The following is a 24223-nucleotide window of genomic DNA, read 5'->3' on the forward strand; positions in this document are numbered from 1 at the left end:
TCACGGTAGAATATTTGGAAAGTAGAGGAAACTAAAGAAGAAAAGTCATCCATAACCATCCTAATTGGAGGTAATTAACATCTTGGCATGTTTTCTTCCGACTGCTTATGGCATTTTTCAATTACATTGTCAAGATATCCCCTGTGAACTTTGAAGTACATTGTTATTGACTGGGTGGCCCTGTAATGAACAATTGATTTTGAATCTTTACACATAATTTAATGTTCGGCTCTTTCTGTCAATAGAGGTTTTGAAGTCGTGTGTTGAGAAAAATGTGTAGAAGTTGACTTTCTAACTTTGTATATTGGAAATAACAATAGTGATCAAAGGTGATCTCAATCCAGGTCACATTGAGTTTGTTGTCCCTTCCATTTTCTCTGCAGGTTTTTGTGGAATTTATCAGTAATTAATAGTGACTGATGGTTACAGAGGGCTTACTCTGCACCAGGATTTCCACCCTCAGCCTGACCCTAGAGTTCCTGCCTGTGTTTAACCTAAGATCAATTCGAAGTAAAAGACCCCCTGGCCCAGGTTCTTTGCCCTTCTGGCCTTTGCTCATTTCGTATCATAATTTTCAAGTGTGTGAGGCTCTAAGTGACAGATTTGGCTATAGGTCTTTATAAGCTGAAAGTGATGAAGAAGATCAAGATATGCCCATTTACACATTGACAGCGTTATTTCCAGAGCAAGTATTTTCCCCTAGAATTTGCTTTAATGTTATTTCTTACCCCAAAGGAAAAAAATCTTGTAGATATATGTCAGACTGTAATATTATTTGTATCCAGATCGCAAGATTGTAAGCACTGGTGGTCTGCACAGCTGTGGCATGCGGCCTGTGTTTATTAGATGTGAGTTACAGTTGTTATAGAAACCTTAATGTAATATCTTCTAACCTTGAGGTTCTGACTGCTCTTTCCTTCCTGTTACTGTTATCTTCTAGTGTTTACCCATCCTCCCCTCCAACAGAAGTTCCCAGAGTTCTGTCTTCATCCTCCGGGTCCTCCCATCTCTACCCTGTGTTGGTTTCAATCCCTGTAAATAAGCTATACAGTCGATCGATCCCCTCTGCACAGAGGACAGTCACCCCACTGGCACCAACAGCTCCCCGTCACACAGTGGGGAGTGTAGCCACCAAAGCACAGGGCAGGGAGACCGGGGGCCACTCCCAGTGTATGGTCTCGAGCATGTTACTAACCTCTCTGAGCCTCGGGTCTCACACCTATACAACGAGATGATTTCTGAGGTCCCGTTTGGCTCTAAAACTCTGCCTCGGTTTCCTCACTTGTAAAATGGGACTAAGAAGAGTTTCCACCTCCTAGGATTGTTAGGTTAATTACATTTAGTAGAGCTCTTAGCACAGCATCTTCCACAGTGTAGGCTGTTGTTTGCATTGAGTCTCCGTCAAGTGTGCAAAGCACTGGGCAATGTGGTGAGGAGTTGGAAGGGAATGGCACGGCAGGGTTTCTGCCTTCCAGGGTTTGCCCAGGTGAGCTGGGGTGTCCCTCTGCTCCAGCCACACCCCTGTTGGACACCTCCATTAGCACCCTCAGGGCTGACCTCAGCCAGGGACTCTCCCATCGGAAGCCCATTAACAGGCCCCCTTACTGGTTTTCAGCCCTTCTCTGTCTCCTCCCAAAGGGACTACTCACTCCAGATCCTTGTCTCAAAATCTACTTCTGGGGGAACTTACACTAAAAAAAGAAGTGATACCGAAATTTCCATGATACATTAAGCAAAAGAAGCAAGGAGCAAGGATCTTAAACCTTTTAGCCTCAAGATCCCTTTCTATCCTTAAAAAGTATTGAGGACCCCAAACAGCTTTTGTTTATATGGGTTCCTGTCAGTATTTACCGTGGTAGAAACTAAAACAGAAAAAGAAAAAATGTTTAAATATTGATTTACCAATTCATTGAAAAATAACCAAAATAAATATATTACAAGTTCATGTCAATAATATTTTTATGAAAAAAAAATTTTTCCAAAGAAAATAAGTGAAAAAAGTGGTATCGTTTACATTTTTGCAAATATCTCTTATATCTGCCTTAATAGAAGACAGCTGAATTTTCATATCTGCCTCTGTATTCAATCTTTTGCAAAATAAAGTATCGTGTAGCCTCTGGGAAAGTCTCCTGCACAGCTGTGAAAAGGAGGCAACAGCATCTCAGTTTTATTATGAAAATAGTTTTGATCTCATGGACCCCCCGAAAGGGCCTTGGCTGTACTAGTAAACTGGGTCTCCAAAAAGAAAGAAAAAAACAAAGCCCGGAACAGGACTGGTTTGTAAAAGTGTCACTTTCCATGGTGTGCCAATTTGAAGCTACCAACTTGACTCCACTAATGCTGGAGTTGGGGAGAGACGTGCAGTCTGTGCAGGCAGCGCACTGCATTCATGTCACACTTTGAGGACCTCTGGCAGAGTGTCTGCAGAAGGACTCAGGAAAACCGACGAGGTTGCCTCCAAGAGTGTAACCCAGTGACTGGAGGACCCTGGGCTTTTTAACCAAATATCCTTTTATACCTTGGGAATTGTCAGATGCATGCCCATCTAGTCAAAAGAAAAGGAGACTTTAAGAATCTTCCCTTCTTAAAATTAACTAAGTTGATCCATAATTTGTCAGTCTTCAGCTTTTCCACTTCTTTGTGGCATCTCTTAGAACTGGTTCTTTCAAAGCGCCGGTGACTGGTTCTCACTGCTCTGCCGGCCCCTTGCCTTGCTTCGCCCTTGCTTCCCTCTGTGGGCCAGGCGCACTGAAATGCAGGAGGCAGATCCAGCCGCTGCTGCAGCAGGAGGCCCCGAGGTGGCCCTGCCAGGTCCTGCATTTATGTAGCCAATTTAAGCAACTTATCCTTGTAATTTGATGTTTGAGTGTCTAAGGCATCTTAAACATTTGGGATTACCGTTCCTTTTGCACTTTTGGTAAAAACTGAAGGTTTTCTGATAGCTGCTTCCCACCCCACCCCACCCCTGTGCCCTGCATGGAAAATTGAACACTGTCATCTCGCCCTGTGAAGAAAGATAGAGACTATTAGGTATTATAATAAAATGATATGTGCTCCTACGAGCTCTGCGATATTTAAAACCTTTCTTCACCGCTGACAGTCACTTTGCCTGAGGCTTCCTAGGCTATTTGGGTTCAAAACAAACAAAAAGCATTTTCGCTTATTGGATTAACCACTGGAGATTGGTCCTGTTTGAGAGTTACCCTCCCATAGGTCACCCGTGTCTTAGAAGCTGTGTGTTTTAACTAGAGGCAGTGGCAAGCGACATGTGTCTCCTTGACACACGTCCCTTTCACTCGTTTAAATCCTCCCTTGGGATTGGTCAGGGATCTGGAACAGGCACCCCTTGGGGAAAAGCTGATTTTCAGGGACATGTGGATGCATAGTTAGACTGTGTCGCAATTCGAGATTCGTGGTGAGAGGAATAAGAGGGTTTTGAGAAGGAGAGAATGTTAAAATGAGAAATTCTACGAAGTCCTGCAGGCAAAGGAGATTGTAATCCTAGCAGCCCAGCGGGCGGGTGCTGCAGAGTTGGTAGCTCCTTCATAACCTATAGTTGTGTAAACGAAAGGAATTTCTGCGGCACGCTTGGCATCCGGGTGTTTAGTGTCCGCCCAGGATGAACAACCTTGTGACCTTCATCTGGGCAGATGACCAGGAAACGGAGGTAGCAACGTGTGATACCCATCCCCTTTCTACCCAGCTGGGGCGGTGTTGATGTGCCGGGTCTACATCAGCTCGGGATGCCGGCAAGTGACCCACACATCCCCTCCCTCTTGTAGAAACTTCTGTATTGTGAAGTGGACTCTATATAAGCACAGAGCAGCCTCATTTTCCTGCTAGTGACACGGAGATGAAAGGAGATTTCCAGCTGCTAGCGGTCAGAGAGATCCAAGGCTGGAAACTGGCCTGTGTGTTCATGAGAAGAACCTTAACAGAAGAATGAGGATTCTGTCATTCCCTCTCCTGGTGGCTGACGGGAGATACACACGGATTTGGTTTGAATCCTAGTTCTGCCACCAAACAGCTGTGTTATACTGGTCAGGTACCTGCCCTCTGTTCTCTTCCTCCCCTTTCCAATAGTCAAACATCTTATTTCTGTAATCAAAATGATATAAAAGTTTTCCAGCTTCACTGAGGTATAATTGACAAATCAAAATTGTAAATATTTAAGGTGTACGCCCGCAGTTTTTTTATTCAGTTGGGATTGAAGTAGCTCAGGGTAAGATCAAGGCGCACACGAAGTGGGCAGGCAGCGCCGGGCCCCAAGTGCGCAGGCCGTGGGTGTTAACGGGGACCCTCACCTCGCTCCGCCCAACACGAGCCACAGGCACTTGGCTTTCCAGGCCTTGCAAACGGGAAACTCCCTGGCTTCCCAATGAGAGTGGCTTGTTCGCCAGCTAGGAGGGAAGGGGCGCACCACACTGCGTTCCGGGTTCCTTCTGTGCCAATCTAGCATCTGTCGCTGGTCTATAAATGGACACGGAAATGTTTTCCAAGGCAGATGCACTCTGGCCGCCCCTTCCGTGAGGCTGCCCAGCCCCCTCCGGCTCTCCTCCCACCCGCAGGTGGCTCGGGCGTGCGCCCTTCGCTCATCGTTTTATGACGCGAGAATTGGGGCGAGCTCAGAATTCAGGTGCTAAATTGCCTGCAGTAGGGTCACTTGTTGGTGGTTCGGCGAAAACGCTTCGGCGCCCGAGTCGCCTTCCCGCGCCGCACTCTCGGAAATGGAGTGTTAGACAAGCGGACCCTCCTTGCTCAGTGCCTGTGGTTCTGTGCTGGGTTTTCTCATTGACTCCTGTTTCTTTTCCTCTAGGATTCGCTCGTCGTTTTCATGCTTTCCACTTAGCCAGAGGCTTTGTGGCTTTTCGCCGTGACCCTTTTTTCCCCCAAAATTAACCACGTGCCGTCTCCTCCCTTTCCCACCTTTTCCCTTCGGAATGTAATTTGTCCAGTACACCATACCCTCTCCAGCAACCCTGTACTCATTCCTCCTCAGCTGTTCTGCAGCCTCTCACTTGAGGAGACGGCTTATGTGACGGGGCGGCAGGGCCTCCCGGGGAAGATGGCAGCTCACCTGCGTCTCCTTGAGAAGCCCCCTGTCTGGGCTGCGAATCAGCCCTGAGTTTCTGCCCAGCGTTCGCCAACCTTGCTGTCTGAAAAGAGTACTGGTGCACACCTAACCTGCCTGGGACTCCCTCCCCTCAGAGACACCCAAACGTGAGATTTCTTTCCTTGAAATACAATGGAAATTGTCTTTGCTGAAATTCACCTCTGGTAAAATAGTTCTTGGCCCCTTGAAGTTGACTTACTGTTTATTTTCACTCAGTCTCACCTACATGTTATGTTTTTCAGACAGGAGATAGTTTAGTAAGTAGGAATTAATTTCAGTTTCAAATAAATCTTAAAATTTCTTATTCAATCCTTTTAAAATTAGTAATACAGGGATGAAAACAATTGTGCCTGTCATGAAGTAACTGTGACGACTGAGAATAGTGCCATACGTTGTAGCACTACTATATGAGTGTTGCTGTATTAGTGAGTTTTTTTTTCATACGTCGTAGCACTATATGAGTGTTGCTGTATTAGTGAGTTTTTTTCATACATCGTAGCACTATATGAGTGTTGCTGTATTAGTTTTTTTTAACATCTTTATTAGAGTATAATTGCTTTACAGTGGTGTGTCAGTTTCTGCTTTATAACAAAGTGAATCAGTTATACATATACATATGTCCCCATATCTCTTCCCTCTTGCATCTCCCTCCCTCCTATTAGTGAGTTTTGAAGTTATGATCCTGTGCACAGATCACCTAGACATAGTCTTACTCTCTCCCCATCCATCCGTCTAAAATGGGACCACACACCATTCCACAGCCGCTCCGTGAATGGTTTACTGAACTTTGTGGATGGCATCCCTCCTCCTTATAGAAATTCCATAAAGATACCCCAGAGCCTGCCCCCTCTGACCCGTAATTGGAATGGGCACTCAGGGTTTGCGGGCTGCTTCGCCAGCGGTGGGAACCACAGCTCCTCAATGCCAACACTAGAGGCTGTCATGTGTGTTCTTCTGCCATGTTACTGCCTCATTTATACTTTATCCTAGTTATGGACATGCTGTTATGTAATCTGGGGAATCTCCAAGACGTAATGGTGCTTTTAACCATGGTGTCCACTGCATTTCGGCTGGGGCAGCGAGAGTCGGGGGCTGGCTCTGCCCCAGACCCTGCAGCCCATACAGGGCGCCGCCACTGCCTCCTGCCACGTTCCCTCATCAATAAAAAGAGTGGTTTGGACCAGATCGTATGGCTCAGGAGCTTTAAGAACCCACAGTGCCTCTTTCTCTTCATTGCTTCTGAAGGAAGGGCAAGACAGCACCATCCAATAAAAACATAATGCAAAAGCCACATACGTAATTTTAACTTCTCTAGCAGCCACATTAAAAAAAGGTGAAATTAATTTTAATATTTTATTTTGCCCAACAGATCTGAAATATTATCATTTTAACATGCAATCAATAGATTATTAATGAGATATTTCACCTTTTTACTGTGCTGAGTCTTTGAATCCAGCATGTATCTTAAGCTTACAGCATGTCTCCACTTGCACTGGCCACATTCCAAGTGCTCAGGAGCTGTGTGTGACTAGTGGCTACCGTCATGGGCAGCACAGGTCTTTTTGGACCACCTAAGACCTTCACCGGGTCCACAGGGTCCACAGCCTCCTGTGGACCTTTGTCAGCCTTTTCATTTTGTGCCTAGAATGTTTAAGGCAGGGACTAACAGATCATCCAAACTGAGGTCTTTTGTAAGACTTGATTTTCTCAAATATGTTCCTTTCTTTCTGTAAGTGGGTCTCAGTTGATGCTTTAAGATGCATTCTGCCCACATAAAGTCTTGGAGAAGCGCTCCCAGCAGGCATACAGGAGGCCTGGCTGTTTCTGAGCAACTGCAGACAAGAGGATGAAGTTTTCCTTGATGTTGCAGAGTCGCGTTGGCTTAACCTTCTATTACCGGGAGCCAGGGTTGGGAGGGTAAGGGAATTTCTTATGGGTGGGTAAAATTTTAAAAAACGAACAATAAATCAAGACTTTGTCTTTGTCTTTTCATTTAGTGGAATAGAAGATGAATGCAACTGAATTCAGTGAAGATGTAGAAGAAGGTAAAAAAAGAAAAGCCTCTTTTTAAAAAATATTTTAACTGAATACTTTTTTTAGATACGTTTACGTGGTTCAAAAATATTAAAAGATACATGATGAAAACTCAAGAAAAGTCTCCTCTCACCCCTGATTCCCATCCTTCTCCGCTCACACGTGTGGTGTTTTATGTATCTTTCCAGAGTTACTTTTTTAAAAGCATCATTTAAAAGAGTAGTTTCTCTCCTTCCATCTCCTCTCCCTCCCCTGAGAAAAGACTTTAAAACCTGTTTTGAACAAAATGTGCTTGGAACATGGTATCATTGTATAGCACTAGTGTGGTGAGATACAGATTGCTTGATTGGAAAGCCAGTTTTATTGTGATCTGTTACTCAGATATTGTTATCTGAGTGATAGTATCAAAGGGCGGCCGCATACAACCTGCCGCTCAGGGGACCCTGCTAATCCCAGCGCCGCCAGGTGGTCTCCCCACTGAGCCCTATTTCTTCTCTGCCACAGTTCTGAAAAATAACTCTGTGAAAGTGGAGACAGAGGCCGAAGATGCTGCCCTGGACTGCTCAGTGAATTCCAGGTCCTCCGAGAAGCACGCTCTGGACAGCGTCTTCACTGGCCTCCAGGACTCCAGCAAGAGAAAGCAGCCGGGCGGCGAGGGCCCGCCGGACTCCGTCCCAAGCGTGAAGAGGCGGCGGCTGATTCCCGAGGTGAGGGCTCACAGGGAAAGCAGGAACTTGTTGATAGCAAGGACTGTTAGTGAAAGCCTACCACATTTCACATAGCGCACACCTTACCTAGATTCCTGGAGAAGGTGAGGCTTAGCAGGTCTTTTCCTAAATCAGATCCATCTTTTGTATCTATTAGGAGAGCTTATTCAATGAATCTTTTTGTAAAAAGACCAATTATTTTATAACATGCCTGTGACCCCTAACCTACCTATTTTATGAATTTGCTTTCTTTTTTTTTTTTTTTGTGGCACGTGGGCCTCTCACTGTTGTGGCCTCTCCCGCTGCGGAGCACAGGCTCCGGGCGCGCAGGCTCAGCGGCCATGGCTCACGGGCCCAGCCGCTCCGCGGCATGTGGGATCCTCCCGGACCGGGGCACGAACCCGTGTCCCCTGCATCGGCAGGCGGACTCTCAACCACTGCACCACCAGGGAAGCCCTGCTTTATTTCTTAATCACCTGCTGATTATATTGAACTTTGCTAAGTTCTGAGAGAGAGAAAATGGAACTGGACATAGTGGTCCCCTCTAGTAGCCTGGAGTCCAGATGGGAGACAAGACAGGTACACAAAACAGTTAAGACTGAGGAGAGAGGGGAGTTTGGGAGATGAGGTGTCTGGCCCGGAATGCCTGTTCCACAGAGCCTCTCCACAGACGGGCAGATCACACCTTAAACTCTTAGAAGAATGTTTTCCCAAGCTCTCTAACGCAGCTACTCACCACTCACACACACACATGCGCGCGTGCTCTATGAGGGACCCAGATAGGCATTTCAGCTTCTGCACGTCTGTTCAATAGAGCCCACGTTTCAGAGTTCATCATCATTAGCCAGCACACCATGGGGTATCAGCCTGGGACTCTGGGTTGTTACTGGTTTGTTTTAATTCTCCTCTATTAGATGCTACCCCAGATCTAAATAAATTGGGAATTGATAGGTTTTAGAGATTTAGTAAAGTGATGAGATTAAGATTTTCACTAGGATTTCAATATGCAAGTTAATATTACATTATAATGAGGACTGATCTGCATGCCACATCATGGAACATTGAGGGATACATTCATTTATTTATTTATTTGGAATTTTTTTCCAAACAGCTCTATTGAGATATAATTCACATACTATACAATTCACCAGTTTACATTGTTCAAGTCAGTGGTTTTTAGTAGATTCGGAGAGTTGTACAACCATTACTATGATAAATTTTAGCACATTTTCGTCACGCCGCAAAGAAATCTTGTACCCAGTTAAGCAGTCACTCCCCATCCACCGCTCCTGTCGCTCTTGGCAACCACTCATCTGCTTTCTGTCTCTGTGGATTTGCCAGTTCTGGACATTTCATATAAATGGAATCATAGACTATGTGGCTTTTTGTATCTGGCTTCTTTTACTTAGCCTAATGTTTTTAAAGTTCATCCTTGCTGAAGCATGTTATCAGTTCTTCATTCCTTTTTATGGCCAAATAATATTTCATGGTGTGAATATATCACATTTTGTTTATCATTCATCAGTTGATGGACATTTGGGTTGTTCCCACTTTTTGGCTATCATGAGTACTCCAGCAATACATTTTAGAAAATCCATAATACCCAGAAAAAAGTTGAATTTTCTTATACCTGTATGATCATTTTTTTATGAAGGATTAACGAAAAATACCCCACCCTTGACCCTGGCTGCCTAAACCAGCCGCTTGCTGCATGCCTTGGGACTCTAGGGAAAGTTTCATGTGTGGACGGCAGTTTCCAGTGCAGTAAGTTGATTGTAGATGAAAACTCAGATTCCTGACTGGAGAGATGCCTGCTGTGGCCAATGAAGCTACGAGATGGTTAGTCCAATAGCTTGTTTGAAAAACCTTTACCCATCTGCTTTTTAAAAAATGCTTTATTTGTAAACCATAATTTATTATCCTTTTCCCTAACGATTGGTATATAGGAACTTTTATGTCATTACATGTAGTGCCACAGGGACCATCCGTGTCCATATCCATAAACCTCGTGCCCTCCTGTGAGTGATTCTAAGGGTTGGGCTCCTCGAGGTTATTCTGAAAGGGTTGAGGAGTTTGAGAAGCACTATGGTATGTCCCTGAAGGAACTCCAGGAAACGTCTTCTGTGTGTCACGATCAATTCTGCTTATGATCAATTCTGCACACTCACGTTTATAAGTAAAGCTTGAGTTCAAGAAATGGAGCACAAAGTTGAGTGTATTGGTTCACCTTTGCTGTGGCAAACCATCCCCAAACTTAGCCGCCTTAAAGTAACCACTGTTCCATTCAGTTCTGTGAGTCAGCTGGTGCTTCCTCTGGTTTGGCCTGATGTGGCTGGGGCCAGATGGTAAGGGAGGACCTCACTCCCATATCCGGGCCTCACCTGGGCTGGTGGGGTGACTCCAGCTTCCCTTTATGCACTTCCTCACCCCCTACGAGGAGGAGGCTAGTCCAGGCTTACTCTCACGCGTGGAAGATTTCCAAGGAGGAGCGAGGAGGGCAGACTCTGGGGAGCAAACACTTTTGATGCCTCTGCTTGCGACACATTTGCTCATGGGCCACCAGTCAAAGCCAGTCATGTGGCCAAATCTAGATCAAGGGGTGGAAAACTAGACACCACCTCCCGATGGTGGGAGCAACAAAGTCACGTTGCAAAGAGATTTCCACACAAGGACAGAGGAACTATGATGGCCATTTTCATAAACAATTCACCACAGCAAGGAACAGCCAGCTCTTGCATCAAGAAGGAATTCTGATCACATGTAGGCTGGTTTGTGGCCTTTGTGGGCAGCCCAGGTTGGCCCCATTGCCTCATTGCACAAATGGTGTCACTCTTCATCCTTTCGTCCAACACATTTTATTGGCATCGTAGAGAAGGGAGCATCTTCGTCTTCTGGGGATAGAAAGGGAAGGAGAAGGTTCTCATGATTTGTATTTTAGTTGAATCCTTCAGTGTATGAAGCAAGTCAGGAAAGTCCTGCATTGGGGAAAGGTCCACTGAGGTTCACAGTGGAAGGATTTCCCTGAGCATCACAGAAATGATTTGAAGGTTGCAGATGGTCTTCTAGATCTGGTGAGGCAATAAGCTTCGTCTGGCCGGAGCTGCAGCAGCATGCAGGAATCCTGACATGTTTGGAGAAAAGGGAACCAATATATATTTGAATATTTCTAATATGACTTGTCCAATTTACATATTCTAATTGGTCATCTATGTTTACTTTTTTTTTTTTCTTTTTTTTTTTTTGCGGTACGCGGGCCTCTCACTGTTGTGGCCTCTCCTGTTGTGGAGCACAGGCTCCGGACACGCAGGCTCAGCGGCCATGGCTCATGGGCCTAGCCGCTCTGCGGCATGTGGGATCCTCCCGGACCGGGGCACGAACCCGCGTCCCCTGCATCGGCAGGCGGACTCTCAACCACTGCGCCACCAGGGAAGCCCTACTTTTTTTTTTTTTTTTTTTTTTTTTTATTTATTTTTGGCTGCGTTGGGTCTTTGTTGCTGCACGTAGGCCCTCTCCAGTTGTGGTGAGCGGGGTCCACCCCTCATCACGGTGTGCAGGCCTCTCATTGCGGTGGCCTCCCCTGCTGCAGAGCATGGGCTTCAATAGTTGTGGCGCACGGGCTCAGCCGCTCCGCGGCATGTGGGATCCTCCCGGACCAGGATCCCACCTGTGTTCCCTCCATTGGCAGGCGGACTCCCAGCCACTGCGCCACCAGGGAAGTCCCCTATGTTTACTTTTCAATGGATTGGATACAGCAGGCAGCTGTAACCCATTAGATTTTGGAGTAGAAAAGAAACTTTAAGTCCTGGGTTTTATTTTGGGAGTGCTGTTAGCTTTGTTCATTTCCGTTAGCGTAGATAACATGAGGTTGATAGCCCTGCTCCCCTTCCTGTTCTGTAAAAAGTATATGTATATGTAAGTATGAACCTTTTGAAATTCTTGAGCTCCTTGTAGAATGGTGACGTGTGAAGTCAAGGCAGTGCTTCCTTTTAAAAGTTTGTACAAGCTGATATGTCAGTAAATCAGTAGCCTCAGAGCCCTGGGGGCTTTCGAACAATCCATTGGTTTTATGAAATTATAGCATGTGCTGATTTTTCCAAATGGTACTAGTCTTAATTTAGAGTGGATAGCCCTTTATCCTTCTCTCCCTGGGTTTTCTCTGATCCATCTTACATGTGTGGTGGGGAAGGAGGAAGTGGGAGAGCGGAAGCAGGGAGTATATACAACTATCTTAAGCACTTTCATCACAGGGTAAGACGGAGGAACGGAGGCTGAGTCAAGCAATAATCCAAAAAAGTGGAAAGGATGTACGTTAACAGCTGTTGACGCCCTACCTGACAAATAACCCCATTCCTTGTCTTGTTTCATTTAATCCGTGTAACAGTGATGAGGGAATATCTCCCCCAGAGAGAAGAGCCAGCTCAGACATATAAGTTAAAGTCAAGTGCCAGGATACGAGTGGGGCAGCCTTGATCCTGGCGTGAGGTGGCAGGAGTGACTGGGAACACTCAGCTCTCAGCTCCCCGCTGCGTATCCAGGAGGTGAGCCCCACCTTCTCTGATCCAGCCCATAGGAATGGTCAGTTCCAGAATGAATGGAGACTGGAGTCGGATAAGGGGGAGTTCACCATGGAGCCTTTGGCCAATTCTGTGACCTCCCAAACTCAGGTCCCTCCACGGTGATGAGGGGTGACACTGCTTCCTCATTGGTTCCTTGTGTGGATTGCGACAGCCCCTGGAAGGAGCCCAGCACGGGGCCTGCCCTACATCAGCCTTCAAAAATGTTTATTTACTGCTCCCCAACCCCCATCTCCAGCTACCACCCCTTACGGTCAGTATTCAGCCACCTCCCTCCATGTTTATCAGAAGGAGAATGGCATGGAATTGCCAGGAGAGGCCACCTGATGCCCTCCTGGCTGCCGCCGGCCCGAGTGCCCTTGATTCTGAGCACCTTCCATCTTCTCCTTTGACCCCAAGGAAGGGGGATGAGGGCGAGGGGGGAGGATTTGAGTGGCAGCCCTGATGCTAAAGGTCTGTCACATTCAAACTCCCATCGGTGCTGATGGCCTGTTTATGAGTGACATTTACTAAGTGACATACTAAGCATTTAGTACAATGCTTAGAAGAAAAATAAAACCTCCCTCAAAAAATCTAACAAAAGGCTGCATAAAGACATATTTGGCGCCTCTGCTGGGAGAGGCATGATAGCCAAATACAGCAGATGTGGGAGGTGAGTAGCCAGCGTTTTTATTGCTAATCATCTTTTTGTTCATGGAACTGGGGGTGATATTCAAGAGCCCTGGGCCAGGCAGAAGTTAGCCTTGTTCTCCTGGGGTTCTTTGTTTCTATGTTTGTTTTTAATCCTAAAGTGTCATTGCAGTTTGGTTTTCAGTTGGAGAATGGAACTGCCATCTCATTCGCTCAGTGCAAATGTACTGAACACCTCCTAGGTGTCATTCAGTATGGTCCCAGCTGGAGATTCGTAGTCATTTCCACAGCAGCCCTAGCAGATAGGTACTGTGGCCATTCCCATTTTAATGAGGCTCAGAGAAGCTAGCACTACCAAGCCTGCTTGATTTGGAACTGTGCACTTAAAGCACTGGTGGCCCTGAGCACTGTGGGGTATTTGTAGGATATGCAGTGAGGAGCCTCTGAGGATGCCCTGCCCTGATAGTTTGCCATCCCTGTGGTCTTTCTCTTCTCCCTTCCTATAAGTTGCTTTATCTCCCCAGATTCTTATTTTTTCAGGCATGATAACACATTCTCCATCCTCACCACACAGTGTCAGCAGTATAAAGGATAACCCAAAGGATAAAAGCCATGAGGGCAGAGACAGGCTTGTTCCCTGTGTCCCCAGGGCCTTGCACCGTGCCTGACAGATGCTGGGCACTCAGTAATGTTTGTTTACTGACTCTGTGTGGTAGAAAGCTCTTCCATTCCTTATTGCTAACTACATCTGGTCATTTAATGATGATGATGATGAAGATAAACATTCTGTTAAAATGAAAAGCATCACCCCGTCTCGCTTATTTGGAGGTAGGTGGTGATGCCAGCGCCCTAGGAGCCCTTTTCCATGGTCTGCCCTTGATGCCACATTGATTCTCAACTCCCTGCTCCTCTGAAGGCTTGCTGCTTTCTTGGTGTTCCACTTAGCTGACTGGGCACCACTTAGCCACTCATCATTCGTTGAACTGAATTCAGTGACTGCTCTTGGATTTGGAGTCTTGAGGAAGACTCAGGACTTGGAGCATCTCCATGGTGACCCGGTCCCCAAGATGTCACTGGGCATGGACACATCCGTAACCTTACATCAACCTGTTTTTGATCAGTCAGACTCTCCAGCCAAGAGATTGGGCATTCCCGCTGGAGTCTAAGGGTGCTAGTGACAGACTGAAATGCACGGATCGGATCCAGGAGAGACGCTGGCACTGCAGAGCCTGAGCTGTGCAGCAGAGTTCACATATGGTTGGAAGATGAGCCTCGGAGAATTGGGAACGGTGTCAGCCAGACACCAGTGCCAAGTAGCACAGATTTAAAGATTTCTTGATACTCCTAGACAGCTGAGCAGAGATTTTATCAGCAGCAGCAAATGCAGCCAGCCCATCGTGCCTTGGCAGCGTTTGTGGAATTAACTGGAGCACTGAGTTGACAGGACACCAGTGTGGGGATATCTAAGAACCTTCTCTTTGGTGCTTGTGTCATGCTTTGTGTTGAATTGTGTATCCAAGGTCTCTGGGAGTGAGGAATGTTGCCCTCTGCTGGGACTCTAACTTAATTTTTTATTCAAGCCACTTAGCCAAAAATGTTTGTATTGATGGCAGTGTTTCTAACATGCTTGGTAGAAACTGAAATGTTTTTATTAATGAGGCTGACTATTGAGAGTTATGGGGGGTCTCCAGTTCTGATACACTGCACTTCGCTCACTGTAGGAATGTGCTGGAGTCAAACGACTTCTGTTTGTTTTGTTCAGATAGTTCACCCAGAAACTTGTCCCTGTGCTTATTTGCTACTCTGAGTGTTAATAAGGGCAGATCCCCCCTAGAACGTGTACTCTTATTGCATGGCATGTGAGTTTCTGGTGATCTTTCTCTGCATGGAATCTTATTTAAATGTATTAGCGGAACTGCTTGTTACAAAGCCTTTGCCCCTTTCCAAAATCAGTTGTAATGTAATTATATATATATTTTTAATGATTGACATTACACACTCAAATTACTCTATATTGGTAAAACCTCACGGAAATCTTATGATCCATGGGACCTCCAAAATTATTTTGGTGTAATAAAATTTAATGGTGAGTGCTTTTTCCTTTTCCGGTAAGCAGCTTGAGGTGACCTCTAAAAATGGTTCACTATTCACTTGACCCAGAAAACCCCACAAAATCATGCAAATCAAGAGGTTCAAATCTTCGTGTTCACTTTAAGAACACTCATGAAACTGCCCAGGCCACTAAGAGTACGCATATCCGAAAGCCACCAAGTATCTGAAGGATGTCACTTTAAAGGAGCAACGTGTGCCATTCTGTCGCTACAATGGTGGAGCTGGTAGGTGTGCCCAGGCCAAACAGTGGGGCTGGATGCAGGGTCGGTGGCCCAAAAAGAGTGCTGAATTTTCACTGCACACGCTCAAAAATGCAGAGAGTAATGCTGAACTTAAGGGCTTAGATGTAGATTCTCTGGTCATTGAGCACATCCAGGTGAACAAAGCCCCCAAGATGCGGTGCAGGACTTACAGAGTTCATGGTGGGATCAACCCATACATGAGCTCTCCCTGCCACACTGAGATGATCCTTACTGTAAAAGAACAGATTGTTCCTAAACCAGAAGGGGAGGTTGACCATAAGAAAAAGATATCCCAGAAGAAACTGAAGAAACAAAAACTTATGGCCCGGGAATAAATGCTGCAAAAAATAAATGGAAATAAAAGTAAAAAAAAAGAAAAAATTTAATGGTGAGTAAATTGCTAAAAATCTAATTTACAGTCTATAGGAATTAGCAAGTAAGACAATATGAATTTATTAGGGCAGTGCTTCTCAACAGTGACCCACAGTTATAAATTCACCTTATAGAGCCATCTGGTCCACATATGTGGATTTGTATGTAAATACATAGACACAGAGCAGTAGAACAAAACTTCTTGAATTTACTTACTGTGTGCAATGCCCTCTGATATTTTCTATTCTGTTCTTTTTTTCTTTCTTTCCTGTCTCTCTTTCATACTTCCTCCTTCCCTCCCTCTTTCTTTCTTTGTTTTTGTTTTTTTGGCTGCACTGCGCGGCATGCAGGATCTTAGTTCCCCGACCAGGGATTGAACCCGTGCCCCCTGCAGTAGAAGCATGGAGCCCTAACCACTGGACTGCCAAGGAATTCTCCCCTCCCTCTTTTATGCTGGTCTTGACCCATCAAATCAATGTCATCATTTAGTAATGGGTCACGTGACAACCCACAGTTCTAAACACACTGTGTCAGGAGTAAAGATTTTCAACCATCTCCATCCCTTTCTTTCTCCAAGTTTCTGATGTATATGTATGTGGTTTCTTTCTTTCCTTTCTTTCTTCCTTTTTATTTGTTTTAATTTTTTTTAAGTTTTCTTTTTTTTAATATTTATTTATTTTATTTATTTATTTTTGGCTGCGTCAGGTCTTAGTTGCAGCACTCAGGATCTTTGTTGTGGTGCACAGGCTCTCTAGTTGTGGCACGAGGGCTCAGTTGCCCTGCGGCATGCGGGATCTTAATTCCCCAACCAGGGATCGAACCCGCATCCCCTGGATTGGAAGGTGGATTTGGTTTTTTGTTCTATAAATTTTTTTTTGAATTTTATTTTATTTTTTATACAGCAGGTTCTTATTAGTTATCCATTTTATACATATTAGTGTATATATGTCAATCCCAATATCCCAATTCATCCCACCACCACCACCAACAACAACCACTTTCCCCCCTTGGTGTCCATATGTTTGTTCTCTACATCTGTGTCTCTATTTCTGCCCTGCAAACCAGTTCATCTGTACCATTTTTCTAGGTTCCACATATATGCATTAATATACGATATTTGTTTTTCTCTTTCTGACTTACTTCACTCTGTATGACAGTCTCTAGATCCATCCATGTTTCTACAAATGACCCAATTTCATTCCTTTTTACGGCTGAGTAATATTCCATTGCATATCTGTGCCACATCTTCTTTATCCATTCGTCTGTTGATGGGCATTTAGGTTGCTTCCATGACCTGGCTATTGTAAATAGTGCTGCAATGAACATTGGGATGCATGTGTCTTTTTGAATTATGGTTTTCTCAGGGTATATGCCCAGTCGTGGGATTGCTGGGTCATATGGTAATTCTATTTTTAGTTTTTTAAGGAACCTCCATACTGTTCTCCATAGTGGCTGTATCAATTTACATTCCCACCAACAGTGCAAGAGGGTTCCCTTTCCTCCACACCCTCTCCAGCATTTGTTGTTTGTAGATTTTCTAATGATGCCCATTCTCACTGGTGTGAGGTGATACCTCATTGTAGTTTTTTTTGTTGTTGTTTTTGTTTTTGTTTTTTGCGGTACGTGGGCCTCTCACTGTTGTGGCCTCTCCCGTTGTGGAGCACAGGCTCCGGATGCGCAGGCTCAGCGGCCATGGCTCACGGGCCCAGCTGCTCTGCAGCATGTGGGATCTTCCCGGACCGGGGCACGAACCCGTGTCCCCTGCATCGGCAGGCGGACTCCCAACCACTGCACCACCAGGGAAGCCCTAGAATCTGTATTCTAACTAGACCCCAGGCTGTTCATATGGATATTCGACTTTCAGAAGCGCTGGGCTGGGCCAGGCTGTGCCAACCATATTCTTCCCCAGGTGGGGAGCAGCCTAAGGATGCACTCTGTCGTCGTCCATTTTCTGGTTGCCTGAGGCATGCGCATGTCTGTGGAAGCACGTGCTTTGTGCTTCAACCCTGCCTGCTCCCCTGACACCCACAGGTGCTCACCAATTAGTTCTTCTGCTTCATTAGACCCTCAAAAATATATTCCAGTATGTTTTGGGGTCAAATTCAACATTTGTCAAAAACAAATTGATGACTGAAATATGTAAACGGCACATACTTAAAGCATACCATTTGGTAAGTTTTGACGTGTATACCAACAAAACTATGCCACGATCAAGATGAGAAACATATCCATCGCCTGCTACCATGAACGTCTCCTTGTGCCCTTTTGCATCCTCCCCCCATCCCCAGGTAACGACTAATCTGCTTTCTGTCACTAAAGATGAATTGGCATTTTCTAGAATTTTATGACTGGAATCCTACAGGCCTCTTTCGTTTGACTGGCTTCTTTCACTCAGCTTAATTATTTTGAGATTCATCGTGAGTATCATGTTTATCATCTGTATTGCTGAGTAGCATTCTGCTGTATAACACAGCATATCTATATACTTGTTTAAAACTTGGGTTGTTTCCAGTTTGGGGCTATTTACACACAGGGCTGCCATGAACATCTGCATGTAAGTCTTCGTGTGGTCATGTGCATTCATTTTGCTTGGTAAATGGATACCTAGGAATGGAATACCTGGATCATATGGTCCCATATATATTTAACTTCTTAAAAGAATACCAATTGTTTTCTACAGTGGTTATACCATTTTATATCCACCCCAGCAGCGTGTGAGAGTTCCAGTTCCTTCACATCATCTCCGTCATTCAGTACTGCCTGTCTTTTTGATTACACCCATCCTAGTGGGGGTGATGTGGTATCTCCGTGTGGTTTTAATGTGCAGATTACTAAGCATCTTTTTTTTTAAAATTAATTTATTTTTTGGCCGCACTGTGGAACATGTGGGATGTTAGTTCCCCAAACAGGGATCAAACCCGTGCCCCCTGCAGTAGAAGTGTGGAGTCTTAATCACTGGACCACCATGGAAGTCCCACTAAGCATCTTTTTATGTGCTTTTTTGCCATCTATATGGCTTCTCCAAAGTGACTATTGAAGCCATTAATTGGGTTGTATGTCATACTGAGTTTGAGTGTTCTTTATGTAATCTGGATTCAAGTCCTTTATCAGATAAATGATTTGCCTGTGTTTTCTTCCAGTCTGGGCTTGTTTTTCATCTTTTAAAGAAGTGTTAAATTTGGATGAAGTCCAGTTTATCAGTTTGTTCTCTTATGGATCATGCTTGTGGTATTGTATCTGAGAAATATTTGCCTAAAACAAGGTCATAAGGGATTGCTCTTATGCTTTCTTCTACAAGTGTTAGAATTGTAAGTTCGTTTTTAGTTTTACACCCATGATCCATTTTTAGTTAATTTTTTATATGATATATGTAGGATGAAACGTTTTTGCTTTTTTTTTTTTTGCATATGTATATCCAATTTTTCTAACAGCATTTGTTGAAAAGATTCTCCTTTTTCTACTGAATTGCCTTTGAACCTGTGTTGAAAATCACTTGTCCATATATATGTAAATAAGCCTCTTAAAACGTCCAGGGCCTGGCAGTAGGGAAAACCACTAAAGAAAGCTGAGGACTCTGGGATCCCAAATGGTCTGGGCAGTTGCCTTCTGGTATGAAGCTTGGGCTCAAGCTTTGGAGCCTTTAAGGGTATCTTCAGGACTTCCCTCGTGGTACAGTGGTTAAGAATCTGCCTGCCAGTGCAGGGGACACGGGTTCGATCCCTGGTCTGGGGAGATCCCACATGCCGTGGAGCAACTAAGCCCATGTGCCACAACTACTGAGCCCACGTGCCACAACTACTGAAGCCCACGCACCCAGAGCCTGTGCTCCGCAACAAGAGAAGCCACCGCAATGAGAAGCCCGAGCACTGCAACAAAGAGTAGCCCCCGCTCACCGCAGCTAGAGAAAAGCCCGCGCAGAGCAACGAAGACCCAGTGCAGCCAAAAATAAATTTATTTATTTATTTTAAAAAAGAAAAGGCTATTTTGAACTTGCCCTGGGAGTCCATCAGGAGTGGACCTGCAGAGTGTGCCAACCTTGGGAGAGTTGAGGAGATAATCCCTGAAATCATTTTTGGTAGGGCTTAATTCTCTCACTGTCCTCTATTGAGCAAGGCTGGAGAGTACATAGAAAGTACCTTTCTAGATGCATAGGAAAGGTGTTAATTCAGTACATGCAGTGGGTGCTTTAGGACATGGGGCTTAATGCTCTTCCGCAATTCTGGTTGAGAAGGGCTGCTGGACCAAGAAGGGCTAGGAGACCGAGACTTAGAAAGCTGGGAGGCCTCATCACTTCACAGCATCCACAGTCGCCCGAGCTTGGGCGAGTTCTGAGCCTTTTCCAGTCTGAGATTAGATGTGACTCCAGGCAGTGGTAGAGTTGACAACAGACTGCCACTCTCTAGACCAGGGGTCCCCAACCCCTGGGCCGTGGACTGCCTGTTAGTAACCAGGCCGCACAGCAGGAGGTGAGCAGCGGGTAAGCAAGCGGAGCTTCATCTGCCGCTCCCCATGGCTCCCCATCACTCACATCACCGCCTGAACCATCCCCCAGCCCACCACTGTCCGTGGGAAAATTGCCTTCCACGAAACCGGTCCCTGGTGCCAAAAAGGTTGGAGACTGCTGGACCCCAGTTCTTCCGTGCTCAACACCAGGCATCTTGGGAGCTGTCCAGAGTGGAGACACCTGCTCTCCTAGAGGCTGCAGACTGGACAACACACTGCTGCCTTCTGGAGCTGCCGTTGGCAGGAATCCTCCCTGTCTGAGAGCAGTCAGGGCAATGAGGTGGCCTGCCCAAGGCTGAACTGCCACAGGAGCGCTTCCCGTGCCCGGGGGTCTCTCTCCCATCCCTTGAGGACTCTTGCCCGGCCTTGCCAGGATATGTGTTTGCTCTCCTGCCAGGCCTTGTAGACAGGAAGTTCAGGGCTTGTGTCCTACAGGAATTAGAAGCTTTTGAGGTCCAGCCTGAGCCTCTCAGGAAGTAGGGAGAGCGAGCAAGTTTGGTGCTGGGATGCAGGTTTGTGTTAGTGGTGTGTTGTGTACCGGTAGAGTGATTCCCGGGCAAGGGAAACACTTTCTCACAGGCTCCTGCGATCGACTTCGGCCCCTCTTTTGTGTCTAGGGTATTAAACCAGAACCCTCAGCTAACGCACTTCTTGTCTTCCAGGCGCTCCTAGCAGGCATGCGGAACCGGGAGAACGGCTCGCCCTGCCAGGGCAACGGGGAGCAGGCAGGCAGGGGCAAGAGCTCGGGCTCCGCGTGGCCGGGCGAGGAGGAGCCCAGCAACGACGTGACCACGCCCTCCTACAAGAAGCCTTTGTATGGCATCTCGCACAAGATCATGGAGAAGAAGAACCCTCCCACCGGAGACGCGCTTAACATGTTCGAGCTCTTCGAGAAGGCGAACCCCAGGAACAGCCCCTCACCACTGCGGCTCCTGAACGAGCCGCAGAAGCGGGACGGCGGCGGTGCCGCGGCAGCCACCGACAGTGACCCCAACATCTACTTTCTCATCCAGAAGATGTTCTACATGCTCAACACGCTCTCCTCCAACATGTCGCAGCTGCACAGCAAGGTGGACCTGCTCTCCCTGGAGGTGAGCCGCATCAAGAAGCAGGTGAGCCCCACCGAGATGGTAGCCAAGTTCCAGCCGCCCCCCGAGTACCAGCTCACGGCAGCCGAGCTCAAGCAGATCGTGGACCAGAGCCTGTCGGGCGGCGACCTGGCCTGCCGCCTGCTGGTGCAGCTCTTCCCTGAGCTCTTCAGCGACGTGGACTTCTCCCGGGGCTGCAGCGCCTGCGGCTTTGCGGCCAAGCGGAAGCTGGAGTCGCTGCACCTGCAGCTCATCCGCAACTACGTGGAGGTCTACTACCCATCAGTGAAGGACACGGCCGTGTGGCAGGCTGAGTGCCTGCCCCAGCTGAACGACTTCTTCAGCCGCTTCTGGGCCCAACGGGAAATGGAGGACAGCCAGCCCGGCGGCCAGGTCGCTGGCTTCTTCGAGGCTGAGCAAGTGGACACCAGCCACTTCCTGGACAACAAAGACCAGGAGGAGGCCCTGTCCCTGGACCGGAGCAGTACCATCGCCTCGGACCACGTGGTGGACACGCAGGACCTAACTGAGTTCCTGGACGAAGCCTCGTCGCCAGGGGAGTTCGCGGTCTTCCTTCTGCACCGGCTCTTCCCCGAGCTCTTCGACCACCGAAAGCTGGGCGAGCAGTACAGCTGCTACGGGGACGGAGGCAAGCAGGAGCTAGACGCACAGAGGCTGCAGATCATCCGCAACTACACGGAGATCTACTTCCCCGACATGCAGGAGGAGGAGGCCTGGCTGCAGCAGTGCGCCCAGCGCATCAACGACGAGCTGGAGGGCCTGGGGCTGGACGCGGGCAGCGAGGGCGAGCCCCCGCGGGACGACTGCTACGACTCTTCCAGCCTTCCCGATGACATCTCCGTGGTCAAGGTGGAAGACAGCTTCGAGGGCGAGCGGCCCGGCCGGCGGTCCAAGAAGATCTGGCTGGTGCCCATCGACTTCGACAAGCTGGAGATCCCGCAGCCCGACTTCGAGGTGCCTGGCGCCGACTGCCTGCTCAGCAAGGAGCAGCTGCGCAGCATCTACGAAAGCAGCCTGTCCATTGGCAACTTTGCCTCACGCCTGCTCGTGCACCTGTTCCCCGAGCTCTTCACCCACGAGAACCTGCGCAAGCAGTACAACTGCAGCGGCTCGCTGGGCAAGAAGCAGCTGGACCCGTCCCGCATCAAGCTCATCCGCCACTACGTGCAGCTGCTCTACCCGCGGGCCAAGAATGACCGCGTCTGGACACTGGAGTTCGTGGGCAAACTGGACGAGCGCTGCCGGCGCCGGGACACGGAGCAGAGGCGCTCCTACCAGCAGCAGCGCAAGGTCCATGTGCCGGGCCCGGAGTGCAGGGACCTGGCCAGCTATGCAATCAACCCCGAGCGGTTCCGGGAGGAATTTGAGGGGCCCCCGCTGCCCCCCGAAAGGAGCAGCAAGGACTTCTGCAAGATCCCCCTGGATGAGCTGGTGGTGCCCTCGCCCGACTTCCCGGTGCCTTCGCCATACCTGCTGTCAGACAAGGAGGTTCGCGAGATCGTGCAGCAGAGCCTCTCTGTGGGCAACTTCGCCGCGCGGCTGCTCGTCAGGCTCTTCCCCGAACTCTTCACCGCCGAGAACCTACGGCTGCAGTACAACCACTCCGGGGCGTGCAACAAGAAGCAGCTGGACCCCACGCGGCTGAGGCTCATCCGCCACTACGTGGAGGCCGTGTACCCGGTGGAGAAGATGGAGGAGGTGTGGCACTATGAATGTATCCCCAGCATCGACGAACGGTGCCGCCGCCCCAACAGGAAGAAATGCGACATCCTGAAGAAAGCCAAGAAGGTGGAGAAGTGATGGGCGCCGCGGGCACTGAGCGTTCTGCTGGAGCCCGCGACGTGTCCACAGCCGCGCACCTTATGTCGGCGGGGAGTGGCCTGCTGCACTTGCACACGTGACCGCCCCGCCGGCCACGGCCGCGAGAAAGAAGCCTCGCATTTGGCCTCTTGTACTTACGACTTTTGTCCTGTGTTCCTGGTGGTACAGCCAGAGTCGGGGGAGGGCCAAGCTGTGATAGAAGAGAGGCCTCAGGAGTCAGGGTTCCCTCTCCTCGGCAGTGTCCTCCCAGTCCCCTCACAATTTGAAATGCAAATCGAGCAACCCTCTTGGTCCTCTTCCCACGTTTTACATCTTCCACTTTTATCAGTTTTTTTTAAGTTAAAAAGAAACCTTTTTTAAGAAAATCATTGGGCTCTGTGGAGGCCATTTTACTTAGAAAAAAATCTTTTAAATATTTGAGATGAAGTACTGTAAGATGAATTCAGTTGCTGGGAATTTTTTTTTAAAGACGGTTTCAGATAAATGAAATGTTTAGAAGTGCCATGATCATGTGTGTGGCTAATTAATAGCTTCAGGTGGCCATGATCATGCATGTGGCTAATAGCTTCAGGTGGCCATGGCCATGATCATGCCTGTGGCTAACAGCTTCAGGTGGCCATGATCATGTGTGTGGCTAATTAATAGCTTCAGGTGGCCGTGATCATGCGTGATGGCTAATAGCTTCAGGTGTCCATGATCATGCCTGTGGCTAATAGCTTCAGGTGGCCATGATCATGCCTGTGGCTAATAGCTTCAGGTGGCCATGATCATGCGTGTGGCTAATAGCTTCAGGTGGCACAGAGATGGATTTACTGACCTTGTCTTTTACATTGGATTTTGGAAGAGTCAGGATGCCTCTTGGATGGCGGTGGAGGGGATGGAATAGTGCGATGTCTTTCTGACCATGGTCAGTCACCTTCTCCCTCCCACTGTGGTGCCGAGGAAGGGGCTTAGGGGGCGGCCTGGCCCACATTGCCGCGCCGGTAGAATATTGTGCTCACTCTGT

At 47.5% G+C, this 24223-nt stretch overlaps 1 protein-coding gene and 1 pseudogene across 13 annotated transcripts in view; both read left to right on the top strand.

Annotated features, from left to right (window-relative positions):
- Positions 1–24134, top strand: part of BEND3 (BEN domain containing 3) — a 49710-nt gene extending 25576 nt beyond the window's left edge. For 2 of the 13 annotated variants that reach the window (XM_049695290.1, XM_049695288.1), the window contains 4 exons: positions 7111–7158; positions 7652–7854; positions 20950–23868; positions 23905–24035. In XM_049695290.1, coding sequence (XP_049551247.1) covers positions 7122–7158; positions 7652–7854; positions 20950–23196 — 2487 coding nt within the window. In that variant the 5' untranslated portion in view covers positions 7111–7121 and the 3' untranslated portion in view covers positions 23197–23868; positions 23905–24035. Of the gene's footprint in view, positions 1–4999; positions 5221–7110; positions 7159–7651; positions 7855–20949; positions 23869–23904 lie in introns of all 13 variants that reach the window. The other 11 variants (XM_049695292.1, XM_049695293.1, XM_049695294.1 and 8 more) reach the window with 11 other exon arrangements.
- Positions 15179–15762, top strand: LOC117199378 (60S ribosomal protein L17-like; annotated as a pseudogene).
- Positions 24135–24223: the final 89 nt, after the last annotated feature.

Source organism: Orcinus orca, chromosome 12 (genome assembly GCF_937001465.1).
Source record: "Orcinus orca chromosome 12, mOrcOrc1.1, whole genome shotgun sequence".
In the NCBI taxonomy this organism is placed as follows: domain Eukaryota; kingdom Metazoa; phylum Chordata; class Mammalia; order Artiodactyla; family Delphinidae; genus Orcinus; species Orcinus orca.